The sequence below is a fragment of the Phalacrocorax aristotelis genome, chromosome 7 (assembly GCF_949628215.1).
Source record: "Phalacrocorax aristotelis chromosome 7, bGulAri2.1, whole genome shotgun sequence".
NCBI lineage: Eukaryota > Metazoa > Chordata > Aves > Suliformes > Phalacrocoracidae > Phalacrocorax > Phalacrocorax aristotelis.
In genome coordinates this window covers 53,891,536-53,909,037 of record NC_134282.1, presented here as the reverse complement: position 1 = coordinate 53,909,037, position 17,502 = coordinate 53,891,536, and the positions used below count along the sequence as shown (strand labels likewise).

The window sequence follows — 17,502 nt, the reverse complement described above, 5'->3', positions numbered from 1 at the left end:
GTATTGAGATGTGTCTATACATCAGGGCCAAAAGGTTTTCATCTAAAGTGCAGTTAAGAAGTTAAATACTGCCTCTCTCTGTTTTAAAAAGAGCAAAGATTATCCACTTGTGCTTTGGAGAGGGAAGGCAAATCAAATAAGCCTAGATTTTGAACGGGGAGAGCACGGTGAGGGGAAGGCCGGGCTGGGCAGAGCCAGGCTGAGCCAAGCCAGGCTGGGCTGGGGTGGGCTGGGCTCAGCCAGACCAGGCTGAGCCAGGCCGAGCCAAGCCAGGCTGGGTTAAGCCAGGCTGGACAGAGCCAGACCGAGCTGGGCTGGGCTGGGCTGGGCTGAGCCAGTCCGAGGCGAGCTGGGCTGGGCTGGTGTGGTAGCGTGGGCCGGGCCGAGCCGGGCCGGGCCGTGCTGGGCTGAGCCGGGCCGGGCCGAGCCGGGCGGGGTTGGGCTGGGCTGGGCTGAGCCAGGCCTGACTGAGCCAGTCCGAGCCGAGCCGAGCCGAGCCGAGCCGGGCTGGGCTGCCCCCGCCCCGCGCCTCCCCCCCCGCCCGGGGCGGTCCCGGGGCCACCGGCCGCGCAGCCGCCGCTCGTCCCGCAGCGCCGAGGCGGGGCCCGGGCGGAGCCGCGCCGGGACCGGGACGGGGAGCGGGACGGGGACGGGGAGCGGCAGCAGCCGGGCCCATGCAGGGCGCGGCGCGGCGGCGGCCCTTCCCGGCGGCGGCCCCGGGCTGCCCCCAGCCCGCCGGGCCGCTTTACCCGGGCAGGTGAGCGGCGGGGGCGGGGGGCGCGGAACGGGAACGGGAACCACCCCCATCCCACCCCCCGCTCTTTCCCCGGGGGTCCCCACCCCATCCAGCCCCCCCCCCCCTTGCCCCAGGATACCCCAGCCCCATCCAGCCCCGCGGCGGCCCATCCAGTGCCCCCCCCCCAGCCCCATTCCGGGCTACCACCACCCCATCCAGGATGCTGTGCTTGTCCAGGGTATCCCGGAGGGTCGGGGTCCCCCAGCCTCATGTAGGGTTCCCCTGCTCGGCCACGGCACCGCAGCCTTGTCCGGGGCATCCGTGCTTACCTGGGTTACCCCCACTGGTCCACGGTTTGACACGCTCTTCCAGGGAGCCGCAGCTCTCCCGGCTCATCCAGGGCACCCCCAACTCGTCGAGCGTACCAGCATCATCTTCCTCCACCCATCGGGTTTGGACCGTGGGCTCAGGTAGCCCAAGCTCGTGGCTGATCCGGTTGACGCTGTTCACGTCTCGGCACCACATGAGAGCGATCCATCCACATTTCCCATAGGGAGGTAAAGGTCCGGCAGTGCTGGAGGTTGGTTTGATGGAAAGACTTCAGCAGGGCTGGATCAGGCCTTGTGCAGAGGCAGAGGAGGAAGATCCTCAGAGTGGAAGATGAAGGTGATAGTGTGTCCAGAGCATCCCTGTGCTCAAGTACCAGCAGGCATCGATGCATTTTTAGCGTTCAGCAGAAGTGCCACGGGGAATTGAATTTTGCTTTGTCATGCAAAAGTTAAAAATAGTTGCACTTAATTCAGCACTTAAGCTTTCCCTCCTGCTTTTGTGCTCACTTCTCAGCCAGGAAGAGCCTTCTTACGGGGATGCGCCAGTTTTTACTAACTATGCTTTGCCTTTCTGTACTGCCTCCTCCTCTCTTTGGCCTCTCAACTTTGTTGTTATTCCACAGATCCCAAAGCCCAGAAATGTACCGGCAGCCAGGGAATGACAGGTTTTGGGTGAGGGTGTGGACCTGGGGTCTGCTCCCTCTGCCTCCTCGGAAGCCTCTTGTGAGACGTAAGGCTGACCCTGTTGCTTCTGTCGTCTCCAGGCATGGGGCAGTCAAGAACGAGGACACCTTCAAGACCTCCCCGTTTCATTTTGATCTGTGGTTCTACTTCACTCTGCAGAACTGGGTGCTGGATTTCGGGCGTCCCATTGCGATGGTGAGTGTGGCAGAGCCAGGCCTGCTGCTGTGCTTGCAGTCAACTTATTTCGGGTGTAGGACCAGGTGGGCAGAGCCATGGTGGTCCCATGTAGACCCATGGGCTGTTTTCTACACCGAAGGGACACCCTTGAGGAGCTGTCCTTGAGGTGAAGACCGCTGCGATGTACTGGTGTAACTGGTACAAAGCGCATTGCTCCAGTCGCGGGGAAGGTATCCAGCAAGCTTGTTCCATGTCATCTATCCCACAACTTTATGTTTTCATAACAAAAGTTACCTGGAGAGGTTCCTGATGCTCTTCCCCATACCTTGCCTGTACCTTGGGAGCTTGGGGCTCCTGCTCTCCAGGTAGTGCGGGGCAGACGTGGCCGTTAACCTCAAACGTAATTTTTTATTGCTGGCATCTGCACGTGGCAGAGGGCTAACGGAGATCCCCTGCTGCAGGACGCCCCAATGCCTCGCTGGCTCGCTCGGCCACACAACTGCACGGCCTCGGCTTCGGGCAGCGCTGCAGGAGTGCATGGCTGGGATGTAAATATGCCATGCATTTAGCACCCACCTCCAGACTGGGCTTTTAGGGATGCTTACTGCAAGAAGAGCTGCCCAGCGTCGTTACTGACAGCTACGTGAAGTCAGGCTGACCATTGGCAAGCAGCGACAGTCCAAAGCAAGGATTTTTCTCTCTCCCTGTCCTTCAGCCAGTGACGGGGCCGTAATCGCGAGCTGGTGGTGAGGATATACTGATATGCTTTTTTCCCCCCCCTCCTCAGATAATCCTACCTTTGGAGTGGTTTCCTCTAAACAAACCGAGTGCTGGAGATTATTTCCACATGGCTTACAATGTTATCACACCATTTCTTCTGCTAAAGGTAAACTTTGAGGTGCAGGTGTTACATTATTTCTTTATTGTAATATTATTGGTTGTAAAAACAGGGCAAACAAGACAGTTTTGTAAAGGTTTATTAGGATCCTGTTGAACAAATGTTGGCCCTTCTCCCTGGCTGAGCCAAGCATGTTTTTAAGACAACATCCATCGGTGACTTAAAAGACCTTATGACACAGCTGGAGCTATAGTAGGTTTTCTAAATTGTTCAGAGCTTAATTACACTTGCTCTTCGACGTTAGAATTGTATCTTCAGCTTGAATTTATCTTGCTTCAGCTGCCAGCCGCTGGATCGTGTAAACTGTTTATGAGGTTAAAGACACTCATATCATTAGAAATCTCCTTATGTTAAAAACTTAGCAGCCAGAAGATATGAGAAAGCAATTATATTTTAACCTTCATTAGCTAGAAATTGAATTATGTCCTAAGATGTAAATGATTCTGTCTCTCCTGGGTCTGCCTGGGAGATTTTAAATGCTGCTGTGGCCAAAAAGGCCTATTCAGGATCTGGTCCTTTGGGGGATGCAAAAGCTCCGAAGCTCGGTCTGACCCGTCACAGCCTGACACAGCCGATTTCTGCAGGCTGGGTGCTCATTAGGTTAAAATTTACTATCTTGGACCTCCCTGGCAGCACAGCACGAGGGGTCGGTCCACAGAAAAAATCCATTTGTTAGGCGGGGTGTGTTTCTTCTCCCCCGCGTCCCCTCGAAGGACGTGTCCCACCATGCTTGGACCTTTTGCTCTCCTCGTCCTCTTTGATTCCTCTGACGTTCGTACAGCAGTTACAGAGAAAGGGAAAGTTAAGCCTCAAAATTAAATACAAATAAGGAGCTTTTCTCTGTTTATGGAGGTCTGCAAAGCTGATTTGGCAGCAGGGAGACAGGAGGCAAAGGTGGCCCCAGCTGATCCTTGGGCTGGGCTGATGCATCCCCCTGGCCCATGGTTCCCAAGGCTGGCTTGGCGTCCCCTCCAAAGCCTGAACTGCTGGAGCTGGGATTTACATCTTTCAAGGTCTTCCCCACTTTGCAGGCTGAGTTAGGGAGCTCCTTTCCAGAGAGAAGCTCCTGCTCCTCGTCCCCAGCCGGGCTCGCAGGAGCTCGCCCCAGGCTCTGCGTAACACCGGGCTCCCCGCCAGCCTCACGTGCCTGCCTCCACCCAGACCTAAGCAGACCACGAGATGGTCCAGGGGGAGCTCATCACTAAAGCTGGTGTTTAAAAGGTTGCTTCAATGGGTTTTGCTGGTAATTAGGTATGTCTAGATACAGGTTTAAATGCAGCTCCCTCTTTAGAAGTAAATACAGAGAGAGGTGAGTCTGATTCCATTAGGGAGGGGAAAAAAAACCCCAAACAATTCAAAAGTTCCCTGAAAATCATCCAGCAGAGAATTATAAAGGAGCAAGTGTCTCGTAGCCAGGGGAGTGAAGTGCACGCGCTCGCCTGGAGTGCTGCTGGAGGCTCTCCCAGCCACTGGAGGGCACAGACAGCCTTGCAGATCCGCGCAGCGGAGGAACGAGAGAAAGCCACTGCCTTTTTGGTTCTCCTTAATCGCTTTTGATCACATCCAGTGAAGAAACTGCTCTGAGGACTGTGTTAGAAGTACCGGATCGCTGACCCGGTCTAAGCATTGACTCAGGTTAAGGGTGCCGCTTATGCAGAAGGGTTTAATGAGGGCAAAAAAATGTGGGTTTGTTGTAATCAGGGACAAAATGTGTGCTCTGAAAGCCATGTAGGCTGGTGGAAACTTGCCTGAGATGTGTTTAGGGAAACCAGCTGCAATTACGGGAAGGTCGCTCTGGTGCGGTCGCACTGCTTTCCCGGGGGGGCAACTGTGTTCTCCCTGGCAGCACAACCTGCAGCTTTCTGCAAGCTCCCGCTTGGGTTTAGATGATTTTTGCAAAGCACCGTAAAGTCAGAGAGAGCAGAACTTGTCGTGAGTCTCTGCCAGCACCTCCTCGCTGTTCAAGATGTCTTTTGTGGTTTTAGCTCATCGAGAGATCCCCCAAGACCTTACCAAGATCAATGGTCTACGTCAGCATCATCATGTTTGTCATGGGAGCCAGCATCCACTTGGTCGGAGACTCTGTAAACCATCGCCTGATTTTCAGTGGCTACCAGCACCATCTCTCTGTACGGGAGAATCCCATCATCAAGAACCTGAAGCCAGAGACACTGGTAAAGAGGCTGTTTTTTACACAAGCACTTAAAATATATGAATTGCTTGTTCTTATTTAATAGCATCCGGTTCCCTCTGCCCTTTTAAATCTCTTTTCATTGCATTGCAGATTGATTCCTTTGAGCTGCTGTACTACTACGATGAATATTTAGGTCATTCGATGTGGTGAGCAATTTATGGTCTATCTAGCGGCATCAGAACATAACACAAGGGCGGGCAGGTCTGATCTCATCGTAGCTTAATATGTAAAAAAACAAAACGCAGCTGATGACAGCTGGCTGGGGATAATGTTCTCATAGCCAGTGTGATTACAGTGGACCTCTCCCTTGGAAAAATCACCCGTTCCCTCTAGTTTTGTCTCTGCCTCAGTGATATTTCTAGGACGTGGCAGTTGTTTGACAGCTGTAAGGGCCAGAGGAGCAGCTCATCTGTTCTCGCCCCTCGGCCACCTTCCACGGGATACCCAGGTGAAGAGACAAGTCACAGCGCAGGTCTGAGGGCTCCGCAGGTTCCTTGGCTGTCACCACCCACCTTTTTTGCCCCTCTGGAAGTTGACCCCAAACCAACCTAACTCTGCCTGGTCTCCCTAGGCCTTTGCTCCCTCCCCTCCTTTACCGTGCATCCATTTAGTGACCACCCGGTGAGAGGGAAGCGTTACTCGCGTAGCCAGACCAGTGCCGCCCAGTAGCAGAGACCGTTTGGCCTTGGTGGTCCGGGGAGCCCACTTAGTGTCCGATTCCAGCGCTATCACCCCAAGCTGACCCTAGACATGCTTGTTCCAGCTGCACAGCGTGCTTCATCCAGCACGGCTGCACTTGCTGACCCCGGGGCAGGCAATGCTGGTAGCGCCCACCGGCTGCAGCAGGTCCCGTGGGCACCCTCCTGCCCGCGTGAGCAGCACCCGGTGCCGCAGGCTTGTCCTGCGTCCTGCTGCCTTGCCTGTGCCGAAGACCCTAGAAAGGAGCATCTGGCCCTTTACCTGCTGTCAGATAATCCCGAGGCCTCTCAGAGCACAGAGGGAAATTGCTCCCTAGCAGGCTTTCCTGGTTTATTTACTGTTCCTTGAGTGCTGTAAAGCAAGCAAATCCTGTTCTTTTAAATAAAAAAGGGTTCTGTTAGGTTGGTGAAATCCTGGTCCACGTCCTGCTTTCCTGCAGTTCAGCTTTTAACACAACACAAGGCTCTGTTTAAGAGCCTCCTTGAGCCTGGGAGTGTAACAAATGCGCTTGTCCGACGGAGCACTTGAGCCCAGCCTTTGACCTAATCAGCAAACTTGGGCCTTTCCCGCAAGAGCCCCAGAATCCCCGTTATCTGCAGGAGCACTCGGGGCAGCCAGGACATACGACAGCCCTGCACCAGGCACCAGCAGCCCTTTGTCTGTCGTTTGGCCGCAGTGGTAACCTCGTAGCGAGAGCTGTGACGCTGGCAGAGGGCCGATGCCCCGGCTGGCACCGCGGGACCCCACCGAGCAGAACCCCGCGCCCCGGTTACCCACTGCTTCACCTGCCCGAGCACGCGTGGCCGGAGCAGGCTGGGTGGCCTCTGCTTCTGCTCTTTCACCAAATTAGTTCACAGGCTCAGCATAGGAATTGCCTCTGTGCATGGTTTGGATTTGGGGGGGAGGGTTTAAATGCTTTCCAGGGTCACACTGACAATCTGTGCGTTGTTTCTGTTTGCAGGTACATCCCTTTTTTCCTGATACTGTTTATATATTTCACCGGCTGCTTCACCCCTGTTGAAGAGGACAGCAGGATGCCAGTGCCTGCTTTGCTTCTGATGGGGCCCAGCAGCCTTTATTACTGGTAAGCGGCTTCTGTCCGCTCTGGGTGGGCGAGGGGCGGAGAGTGGGTACCACGGGCAGCCCCGCAGCGTGCAGGCAGGGGCTCTCCATTCCCCAGGGCAGAATGTGCAGCTTCTGCTCTGCAGGTCTGGAAAATCGAATCAAATCTCGTCGAAAGTTGTAGCCGCTTTAGCCTTTGCAAGTTGGGACAACTTCAGGACCACTCATCAAGTACTCCTGACCCGGCTGGGGGTCCTTCTTTAACCATGCTGTTGGTCATATTGTTTTGCTGGAGCTCCAGCTCCCAGCCTCCCTGGTACTTGCTGTCTGCCCCCCCCCCCCCTTCAAAGGCTGCCATTTGCTATGCTGTTAAGGCAGGTCCTCGATGATTTTGGGGTGGTCACCCAGTGCCGCCAGCGCACCCGTCTGGTCTGCGGTTGCTGGTGGCAATGGGGATGCTCTCACCAGTTGTCCAGGGATTTCACACAGAGCCCAGGCCGCCTGCGTGATGCTCAGATGCTGCCTCCTCGGCTCACCCTGCGGGTCCAAATAGCCTTTTGAGAGAGGTCTTATTTATTTCCCATTTTCATTAGCCTCATCTTCCCAAACGGTTTCCCTGATGGCAGCCAAACAACTTTTCATTCATCTTCAGAGCTGATGGTCTCTCTTGCCTGTGGCTTTGCCCCCCGCTGAGACTGTTTTTATACAGTAAATTAATTTTTGATAGTCAAAGTCATCAGGAAGATTTGGTCAGTTCCCAGTTACCCCATTGCACTTCCTTTAAATATATCAGCATGAACCTCTGCAGTTGTTGTGCTAGCGATTTAAGAACCAGGGAGTGTAATTCCTCCTTCGCCCTGCTAACACCCGTTCAGGACCGGCTGTTGCTAGACACAGCCGAGGAGGAGCAGTGGATTTTTGGACTGAACGAGCTCAACATCCATGGGTTGGAGCCAGAATCTAGCTTTGGGTCTGCCTTTAAGCATCCCATACACAAACTGAGCCCAGCACCTTTCAAATCCCGTACTGGGCACGCATTTATTTACCTGTTCTCTTATTTGAAGCCACAGCTCTTGTTAAATTAATGGTAAGAAACGTGAAAAACAAATCACAGCTCAAAAGCTGGCAGTAGGCGGCGGCACGGCTTCGTTTGTCTGGACATCGAGCAGGGAGAAGGGGGAGACGTTCAGCCCGGGTAAAGCTGGACGTGCTGGGGGCTGCTGTCGCTCGGTGCTTTCTCCTGGGGGCACTAACGGGTGGCTTTGCTTTGTAGGTATCTCGTGACAGAGGGTCAGATTTTCATCCTCTACATTTTCACTTTCTTCGCCATGATGGCTTTAGTGATGCACCAGAAACGCAAAGGACTCGTCCTGGACAGCAATGGGCTTTTCCTCTTTTACTCCTTCATCATAACGCTGGTCCTCATTGCTCTTTGGGTGGTTTGGCTGTGGAATGACAAAATTCTCAGGAAGAAGTACCCTGGCGTCATCTATATCCCCGAGCCGTGGGCATTTTACACCCTGCACATGAACAACCTCCATGCAGCAAAGGAAAGTTTATAAGTTTTGATATTTTAGAGCGATTTGAAGGGGGGGGGGGAATCTAGTTTTTCTAATGTAGATGTATTTCAAATAAATTCCTGACCAACATTAGCTGCAAGACGTATCTTATGTTAACTAAACCTAAGTTAGGGGTGGAGGGGGGGGTGCTAACAAAAGGGGGAAACAGTCTTTGGGACTCAACGCCTTAAAGCCAGGGTCGTGGCAGGGGTGTCTCCCCGGCTCTGCACAACGCACTTCCACGCTGGACTTTTTCGGGTGCTTATGGGACAGCATTAAAACACCCCCCCATATGGGAGCACGGGTGCAGCATCCCAGCCCCGCTGGCGAAGCCACATACCGCCGTCGCCGCCCCGGAGAGCATCCCGGCCTGTAGCGGGATCGTGTCTTGGCAGAGATGTATCTGCTCCTCCCACGCTGCTCTCAGCCACATAAACATGCCGGGAAGGGGCTGAGCCACCCTCCCTTGGATCTGCGCGGCAGCTCCGCTCGGCCATGCCTCCCCCGCAGAGCCCTCGCAGCATCCCAGCCGTCAGCACCAGGGTTAAGCCCTCACTGCCGAGTGCAGGTGCGGTGCAGGCAGGGCCTGGCTGGCGGCAGAGGCAGAAGGGCCAATTCCCCACGAACACAGCCCGAAAAAAGCATCGGGCAAGAGGGGAGCTCCAGAGCTGGCCCTGCTCATCTGGGGTCTGCGCCACCGGCAGCTTCTGCTCCCGCTCACCACTTCTCCAGCTTCAGGTGATGGAGCTGAGCTCCTGCAACTCCAGCTGCATCCCTGCCATGGTTTATGTCTACAAAATCCATATCAGAGCCCTGTGTGACTGAATCCAAGTGGTAGAAGAAAAAAATACTAGTGAAACATGCTGAATAAAAACATTTAGTAAAAGCTGAGTGACCCGCGTTGCTTCCTGAAGCAGCTCTGGTCTTTGAAGGGAGAGCCTTTATCCCACAAGATTTAACGACCCTGAACGTATCATTGCAACAGAGCAGGGTCTACCCTGGGAAGGGGCCGGTCCATGCCACAGTGGTCACAACGGCCACTAAATATTTTGTTGTTGGGTCCATCTCAGCCGCAGCCTGGCATCTGGTTCTTCATCCCACACACACCTGCCAGCCCTGCCTGCACAGCCGATGGGTTTCTTCTCGGGATGCTTCAAGCACCGGCGGATCTGGAGAGACAGAGCATCGCCCCTCCTGCACCCAGGAGCACCAAGCCGAGCTGCTGGCTCAGCTCTTTTTGTGGGGAACGGATGGGACAAAACAGTAGGTTCATGTGTAACACTTGCTTTTCAGTGGCTTGAATGGCAACCACGTGGCAGAAGCACAGTGCTGGAAGGGACCAGAAGACGTGAACAAACACAGCTGTTTGCCTGGGCTAGTCCACAACAGCTGGAGGCTCTGCCTCCCCCTCGCAGCCAGGTTTAAACCCCAGAAGCTCTCCAGCTTGCTGCAGCCCTCCCTCTCCCTCAGCATCATTTCCTCGGCATCTCCTTCTGAGCTCCTGCCGAGGGCTGCAACAAGACGTGGCAGTCCTCTTTGCTCCCAAGCAGATTAGCTAAATAAATGCTAATAAAGAAAAAGTCAGACAATGGGGAGATTTTTAAACTACCTCAAAAAAAATCCCTTCTCCTCTCAGCCCGTCTGCAATGTCCCAGCCCCGCCGTGTTTGCAGGGGGCATGTCTAAACCCCCCTTCCCCTGCCAACCCACCAGGCAGGGCACAGTGACATTGCCAGCAATGCCCAACGCCCTGCACTGAGCCCAGCTGCTGCTGCCCACCAGCAAAACCCCTCCAGCAGTGAACTGCAGAGCTGTAAATCCCCCCACACCCTTCCCCGGCAGCCTCGGCAGGTATCAACAAGGCTGGATTTGCCTCCCGGCAGCTAAGCTTAGTGCAAGGTGTGCAGCTATTTGAGATCATCAAACCTTTTGTGCGCAACCAGCTCATCTCCATCCAGTCCGGCCCCAAACACCCTCAAACCCTGACCGAGAGAAGCTCTTGGCCCACTCCTCCCGACAGCATCGCTGCTTGGGGTCCTGTTGGGAGTCCTGAGGCTTCGGGTGGGCTGGAGAGAGCCCTTCTCCCCACGGCGTGTGAGCAGGAGCCGTGCTGGCAGCAGGATCCGGCCCCGGCAGGGATCAGGTCTCGTAGCCATAGCAGCAGGGTATTTATTACAGCCCGGCCATGCTCCACCCCGGGCTGGCGGACTTTAGCCCTTAATAGAATAGAAAAAGTAGCAGCAGACGCCTCCAATCCCAACTGGCAGCTTAAAACACAAGGAGGGTCCCCAAAGTAATGGTGAGTGAAGCGTTTCGGCTGATACAAACTGCTCACCCCCTGCTCCCCCCATCCAGATTGTAAAGCTGTTTTTTTTTCTTCTCTCCTTCTCCTTCCTCGCTTTGTGCTACAGGCAAAATTTCTGTCCCAGGATCAAATTAATGGTACGTACAGTTTTGTTCTGGTTTTGAGTTTTTTCTATTAGGAATATCAGCTTAACAAATATATAAATGGCATTTCCCCCAAAAGCATCTTGGTCTGGGCTTGTGCTCCCCCATTTGCCCTCCTCCCAGCTCCCGAGGGGATCTGCTTGCTCTAAAACCAGAGAAATCCCCCCGATCTCATTAGGTCAGTGCTGGGCACGGGCAGGGAGCTGAAGCCACCCGCAGACCCACCCGCTGCATTTGCGTGGAGACCAGCAGAGGTTAACCAGCGACCTCCCAACCCCACAAATGCATCAGCCCCGGCCAAGCTAGCAGGGACCAGGAGAAATTTCAGGTGACCGTTTGCAGTGCTGGAGGTTTCACGTACGAATGGAGCGAAGGTGAAGGAGGAAGAGAAGGAAGGAGAGGGTGCAGGAAGTACAAATTCTCACTGCAAGGCACTGGGGCTCTCCCTGGGAAAGGGGACGTCTGCCTTGGATGGGAACGAGGAAGGGTTTGCTATGAGAATGGCAGAAGAAAGCTGAAATAAGAGTCTTATCGCAAATCTGTTAATCTGCAGCGCCCTTGGGCTCAGTAAACTCTGCAGGATTGCTGCAGGGGGCGGCTGGGGCAGGGGGAGGCCACGGCACCCACAGGGCCCTGGCACCCTGCGCTCACGCCTGCAATAAGGTCGAGGGACAGAGAGGATGAGGACGGGCATAGAGGGCGATCGCACCAAAACAGTCTGATTTTTACATTGTCCCTATGCAGCACAACTTGCCCGTTCGCATTGAGCGTGAGGAGGAGCAGAGCCTGCCACTGCGCTGGGAGCAGTGTGGGAAGGGAGGATGGCAGCCTTATCTAGGTCAGCTGCAACCCTTATTTATTTATTTGAAAACTGCGAAGGCAGCGTTCGAGGGGGAAGGGGAGAGAGCGAGCAGGCAGGCGAGGGCTGCGGGGAGAAGCAAGGGAGGGGAGATGCTGCAGCGGGATGGCAGCAGGGCAGGCAGAGGCTCTCCTCCGCTACACTCTGGCAGCTGGTAGCACTCAAAATGCGACATCACCGGTTCTTTTGTCTTTTATTAAAATCCAGCCGGTGGCAGGCCAAGGCAGGGGCAAGTGCCAGACCCTGCACAGACCGTGGCAGGGACCAAACGAGCATCCACCATCGCTCCTTAAGGCTCATTCCTTTAGCATCCTCCCCTACCCTGCTGAAGGAGGAGAAAAGTACTTTTCAACAGTATTCTACATATTTGGAAGCCCGACTCCACTTAAAGGCTTGCTTCATTAGGCTGAAGGGCCCCAATTACTCAGTTATTCACAAGTTTGGATTTTAATTGCCCTTGGCACTTTGCCCAGGGTCCTCCCCCACTGCCCATCATCTCCCTTGAAACGAGACACCCCGAACCAGACACAATATCCCCGCTGGAACCCTTCCAACGCCGCCTGACCGAGCAACGGGAGAGAAAAAAATGTCACTGGTAGATCAATGTAATCTTACATGGCATAACAGAGTTTTGGTTTTTAATTAGAGTTCAAGGAATGTTTTTCCCTGTACGACAAGAAACAAAACGGCAAGATAAAAGCCTCCGACCTGATGGCAGTGATGCGGTGCCTGGGAGCCAGCCCGACGCCGGGAGAGGTGCAGAGACACCTGCACTTGCACACCATCGGTAAGCCAAGTGCCGTGGCAGCACATGAATAAAACACACTGGATTACGGTCGGAGAAATTCAACTTTTCTGTGGTCAGGAGACTGCATGCAAAGACAGGAGGCTGCCTGGAGCCTAGATGATGATACCCACTCTCAGGTGAAACAGCCCAAGCAATGCAGCGTAACCAAGAGCAGTCACCAAAACCTAGTCTGATGTGCTCTAGGCGGTGAGCAAAGTTGAGGACACAGATCAAAATAGTGCCATTAAAGAAGAAAAAGCTTCAAAGGCAGCAGGAGGCATACATATCGATCATGGATTTTGAGGCTGGGAAGCTGTCCAGTCCAACCAGCAGAGTTAGAAAAGCATAGAAAGATATTAATCTGCAGGTATGTATGAATAAACTCAAAGCACAGCACAAAGACCAAAGAAGAATCATGAAATAAGGTGAGCTGGATTAAAAATTCTGGATACAAGGTGTCAGAGCACAAGTCTAGCAAAGCTATACATGGGTTTTGCAGCAGAAGAAAGCTCCCAGCAGTGGTGCACCCTGGTCCAGACCAGAGTCAGGCAAAAGGGAAGAGGAAGGGGAGGCGGGGGGTGAGAGGAGGGGGATGCTTAGATCTGGACCCAGACTACAAAACTGAGCCATTCCTAAAAAAATCTGCTCTGATTTTTCCAGACAGAAACGCAGAGCTGGATTTCTCCACTTTCCTGAATATAATGTACAGGCAAATGAAGCAAGAGGAACCCGAGAGGGAAATCCTCACGGCCTTGTCCATGATAGACAGGCAGAAGAGAGGCGTTATCTCTGTTTCGGAGCTGAGAGCCAAACTTACAAGACTGGGAGAAAAGCTTTCCGAGGAAGAAGGTATTTTGCAATTCAAAGATATATCAAATGCGCCCCATCTTCACATTTCCTTCCTGATTTTCCTCTGTAATCAAATCTGGGACGAGGCACTTCCAGCCGGGGAGCAAGGAAAGACCTGTGCCAGCAGGAGCTGGTGCCCCCCTTGGTGGGGGGGAGGAGGGATGTCCCCCCATCACGCCCGAGACACACGGTGGACCAGGGCATTGCCCCTTGCCATCGTGTCCCCAGGCCCACCCCACCGGCACCAGTCTCCTGCCTGCCACAGCCATACGATAAGCCCGGGCCTTCGTTCAAAACACTTTGCCCACGTAAGCCAGAGCCCCGAGCTGAGCCCAGGCACGCACAGAGAGCGGGGAGCGCTCCCCGAGCCGAGCGCGTTAGCGACAGCGGCTCACGGCACCTGATTAAGACTCGTGTGACAGTGAGGTCACCTCACTGTTGCCACCCTCTACCCACACCACGATCGCCAAGCAGGTATTTTATACCTTGCAGAAGAGGTAAGGCAGCTGCCCACTAACCGAGACACCTTTTCCCTTTCTTAAGTTGTTTCCTGAATGATGATTTTTCACCCCCAAGATACTTTGCTGTATTTATAAAGTCCCACGAAGGGCCCTGGGAGAGCGTCCATCCCCGCAGCTGCAGGGATGCTGTAAGGAGCACTCAGGGCACTGGCAGTTTCTCAAGAGCGCTGCTGCGGTGAGCTCTGTGGCCAGCACAGTTTGGGAAAGAGAGGGGGGCTTTTCAATTAAAATGAATTTAAAAAAAAAAAAACCCACCATGAAAAACCTGTCCTGTTTGTCAGAAGTTTGCCTCCAAGGGGCACAATAGGATGGGATTTCCAGGAAGCTGAAAATGATCAAAACCTTTTGGACAGATTTTTGCCCTAGGCATTTTATGTACATACATGAGCTCTTTAAACGCATGCCCCACTTTTCCAGCTCTCACAGGCTGCAGGAGGGGCCCTGGCCTGCGGGAAGGCAGGGCAGCGCTCTGCGCAACCCTCTGCCCACCAGCCCCACAGACAGGGTGTCTCGTCCCCTCCTTGCTCCGACCCACGTCACCCGTGGGTGCTTCTCCTGCTCTCGCTGAGCTCTCGCCTCTCCGACCCTGCTGCAGAGAGCGGGCTCTGGAGCTCGCACATTAGTGCTCCGTCTTCGGCAGAGAGCGAGTAGAAAAACCCACCAGTGGTTTGATATGGGCAAGGAGTGAGTTTTACCAGGGTTCTGGGGTTCGTACAGACCCTGCTAGGCTCCTCGGGCGTACAAGAGCTGTCCTTTCTAATGTTAAAGTAGAATTCAGATTTAATCAGAGCAAGGTTGGTCGGTCCAGCCGCCATCACCAGCTTCACGAGTGACAGGCCAAGCGGGCATGTCTTCCGAGTGCTTTCTTCAGTTGTTTAACTGCAATAATAGTTTATGCAGCTATTTACATCTGAAAACAATTTCAGAGCTATTGTGAGAGCTGAACAGTGAAGGCATGGAGACATTAACCCTGAATAAGGGCATCCTAGCAAGAACCGCTGTTAGATAAAGAAGATTTGGGGAGTGCGGGAGGATTTCCCATTACTTTGGGAGTAGACATGCAGCCTACATGCCGACTTGTAACAGGCACTGTAGATGCTAATGTAGCAGGTGATGCTGCTTCTCACCAAGAAATTCCCCCTTTGGCTTAACACACTGAACTCCAGCTAAGCTGCTATAAATATTTGATGCCAGAACAGACTCAATTTCATTAGCATCTGCGATTGTTCAGTAACTACTGGCACGTACCTTCATTTACAGTGGCTCCAGAAAAGCCTTCATTTTAATTTAACATACTTTTACCAAATGAGAACCAACACATTTTTCTTGTGTTATTTTTAAATGTTCTCGGCAGAATTAAATATTTTCTTTTATTTATGTCCTCCGAAGCATTTGATTACCATCAGGGTAAGGAGGATTACATCTCCTGGAAAGGACGGACTGTTACTTACCGTGCACCAACAGCATTTCTCACAGCAGCCCCTCATTTATCCCACGCCGCAACCAGATCCTGCCGGCAGCAGCTTCCACGGGGGCTGCGCTTACCCCCTTTATAAACACCGATACCTGACTGCAAGGAGAGGGGCGGAGGGGAAACCTGTGCCTCATCCCACACCCACATGAACAGCGGAGAGAGGAAACGGGTCACGCTGCTCATAGAGACCCTCCACAGCTATTTACAGTAAAACAGCTTTTCTCCCCCTAAACCTCCCCTCCTCCAGTGACCTTCCCTCCCCCCCCCCCCGCTGATTTCACAACTGGCAACTGCAAAGCTCTTATCCGGTGCTCCGGTGTGAGTACTCGGAGTCTTATTTAAACAACCACAGCTCCTCCAGCCTGAACGGCGGTTCTGGTAAGCTCAGGCGAGCAGCTCACGAGTAAACGCAGAGCAACCTCCGCCGACCTGCCCTCACCCATGTCAGAAAGGGGGAGCACTCCAGCACTGCCCCAGCCAGGTGACCCCAGCCTGGCCGAAGATTATGGAGGACTTGTAATTAGCGCATGGCCGCGTATAATCCATCTGCTCTAACGGTCTATCAACAGGTTCTAAACACCCACAACGTGTCCTGCTAACAGAATACCAAACGATAAATGCAGGCCCACAACCCAACAGCTTTCCCCTCCCGCAGACCGCCTGCACAGCCTCCAGCCACGATCCTGATCACGTGCTGCTGGCCCCCCAAAACAACCCCGCAACGCACGTGTGACCAGCGCACGCCCCTCCACATCAGCATGCGTGCAAGCAAGCAAAAAAAACCTCTCCTGGACTGTATTAGATACCTTATCGAAGGAAACTGCTGCCCAAAACATTATCAAATAAAAGCTGCTGGGATTCTCCGACGTTTGTTTTAGCACCCACCCACTATATGTTAGGGGTAAAGTAAACAAGCAAGGGAATTCACCTCCTCCCCCGTCATCGGAAGGAACACGGCATCTAATTCCCAGTAGCGGCTTCATTCAGCAATATTTAACATTACTTTTCTATGCATCTACGTACTTCTATTTTATTGACATCATTTGACAGGAAAAATACCATTTAATGGTTTGGCCTGTACAGATGAGAGCATTTTAAGGCAGGTAACTGCTGTCACTGCCCAGGCGTTCCCAAAGCTGGAATGAAAAGCAGCCAGGTGCCAACTGCACGGTTACCGCTTCTTTAGCGGTGTTTTCAGGGAGGGCCTTAGAGCCCCAGCTGAGCAGGTTATTCTTTGCTTTCAAACACTAAAGCCCACCGATGCCAACAAGAGTCACACAGATCTACTTGAAGCTGGGCACATCACCTGCATGAGCACTTAGTTCTGTCTAAATTGAACAGGGACAGGTTTGCTGTTCAAGCCAAACGGGCCACTCCTACCATGAGTAATTAAAAGCTGATTTTGGATTAAATTTGCGCATCTTTTCCACGTGGAACTCAGAGATGGACATCTCTGCTCCAGAAAGCCAGACACTGAAATCAAAATGCTGACTGACACCAGTTTAACACTACAATCTGGATGGCACCTCCAACCGATCCCAGAAGTGATTGCTTTTACAAAAATGGTTTGAAAACCCAAATCCTGCATTGCTCTTCTTCTGAAGATCACAATATCCCCAATACATGCCACTGAAACTTGTATTTTCTTTTAATCTTTCAGTTGACGACCTGCTAAAAGAAGCCAAAGTTGGACCAAACGGAACAATAAAATATGAAGAATTCGTTCGCAACATTTGTCCTCCTACAGTCAGCAACTGAAATTCAAAAGAGCAGATCTGGTAAGAGCAGGACCTGAAACGGTTTTGACTTCGATTTTCCCTAGTTACTGCTTGGACTCAGGAATCATCATTTGCCTTTAAAAATCCTTATTTTGCCTTGACAATAGTGCTTACACTTACACACGTTCCCACCCCTTTTCTGGAGAAATGCTGTCACAAAACGTGAGCTCTCTGTTATTTAAATAAACAGAACGTAACACTCCCTTGTGTAACATGTGTTATGCCTAAAAAAAAAACCCCCAGCTCTTATTTTAAAAACGCATTTAAGCCTACAGATTGCGGCAGAAATGATAACTTGCCGTTACGCTCTCACGGTGACTGTGTCGCAAGGAGCCAGCATCACCCGTAACCATTTGCTGCTTCCACACACCCAGGGCCAGACAGTTCTTTGTGCAGAAACAGATCCCCAGGAAGCTTGATTATGTCACGATGGTGGTATATTTAGTGTA

The 17,502-nt window shown here is 52.9% G+C and overlaps 2 protein-coding genes across 4 annotated transcripts; both read left to right on the top strand.

Moving 5' to 3' along the window:
- The first annotated feature begins 515 nt into the window (after positions 1-515).
- On the top strand, positions 516-8,428 carry CLN6 (CLN6 transmembrane ER protein). Its single transcript, XM_075100784.1, has 7 exons — positions 516-757; positions 1,830-1,944; positions 2,714-2,812; positions 4,810-4,998; positions 5,109-5,164; positions 6,679-6,801; positions 8,053-8,428. The coding sequence occupies exons 1-7, from the start codon at positions 675-677 to the stop codon at positions 8,339-8,341; spliced, it is 954 nt and encodes a 317-aa protein (XP_074956885.1). The 5' UTR covers positions 516-674; the 3' UTR covers positions 8,342-8,428.
- A 1,840-nt stretch (positions 8,429-10,268) lies between these two features.
- Positions 10,269-17,255, top strand: CALML4 (calmodulin like 4). 3 transcript variants are annotated; one of them, XM_075100787.1, is made up of 5 exons: positions 10,269-10,636; positions 10,749-10,779; positions 12,291-12,431; positions 13,092-13,280; positions 16,936-17,255. In XM_075100787.1, exons 1-5 carry the CDS (start codon positions 10,634-10,636, stop codon positions 17,031-17,033), a joined length of 462 nt encoding a protein of 153 aa, XP_074956888.1. In that variant the 5' UTR covers positions 10,269-10,633; the 3' UTR covers positions 17,034-17,255. The 3 variants fall into 3 exon arrangements, with proteins under 3 accessions (XP_074956888.1, XP_074956889.1, XP_074956887.1); XM_075100786.1 differs by lacking the exon at positions 10,269-10,636 and adding an exon at positions 11,530-11,623; XM_075100788.1 differs by lacking the exon at positions 12,291-12,431 and having other exon boundaries at positions 10,547-10,636.
- The last annotated feature ends 247 nt before the right edge of the window (positions 17,256-17,502 follow it).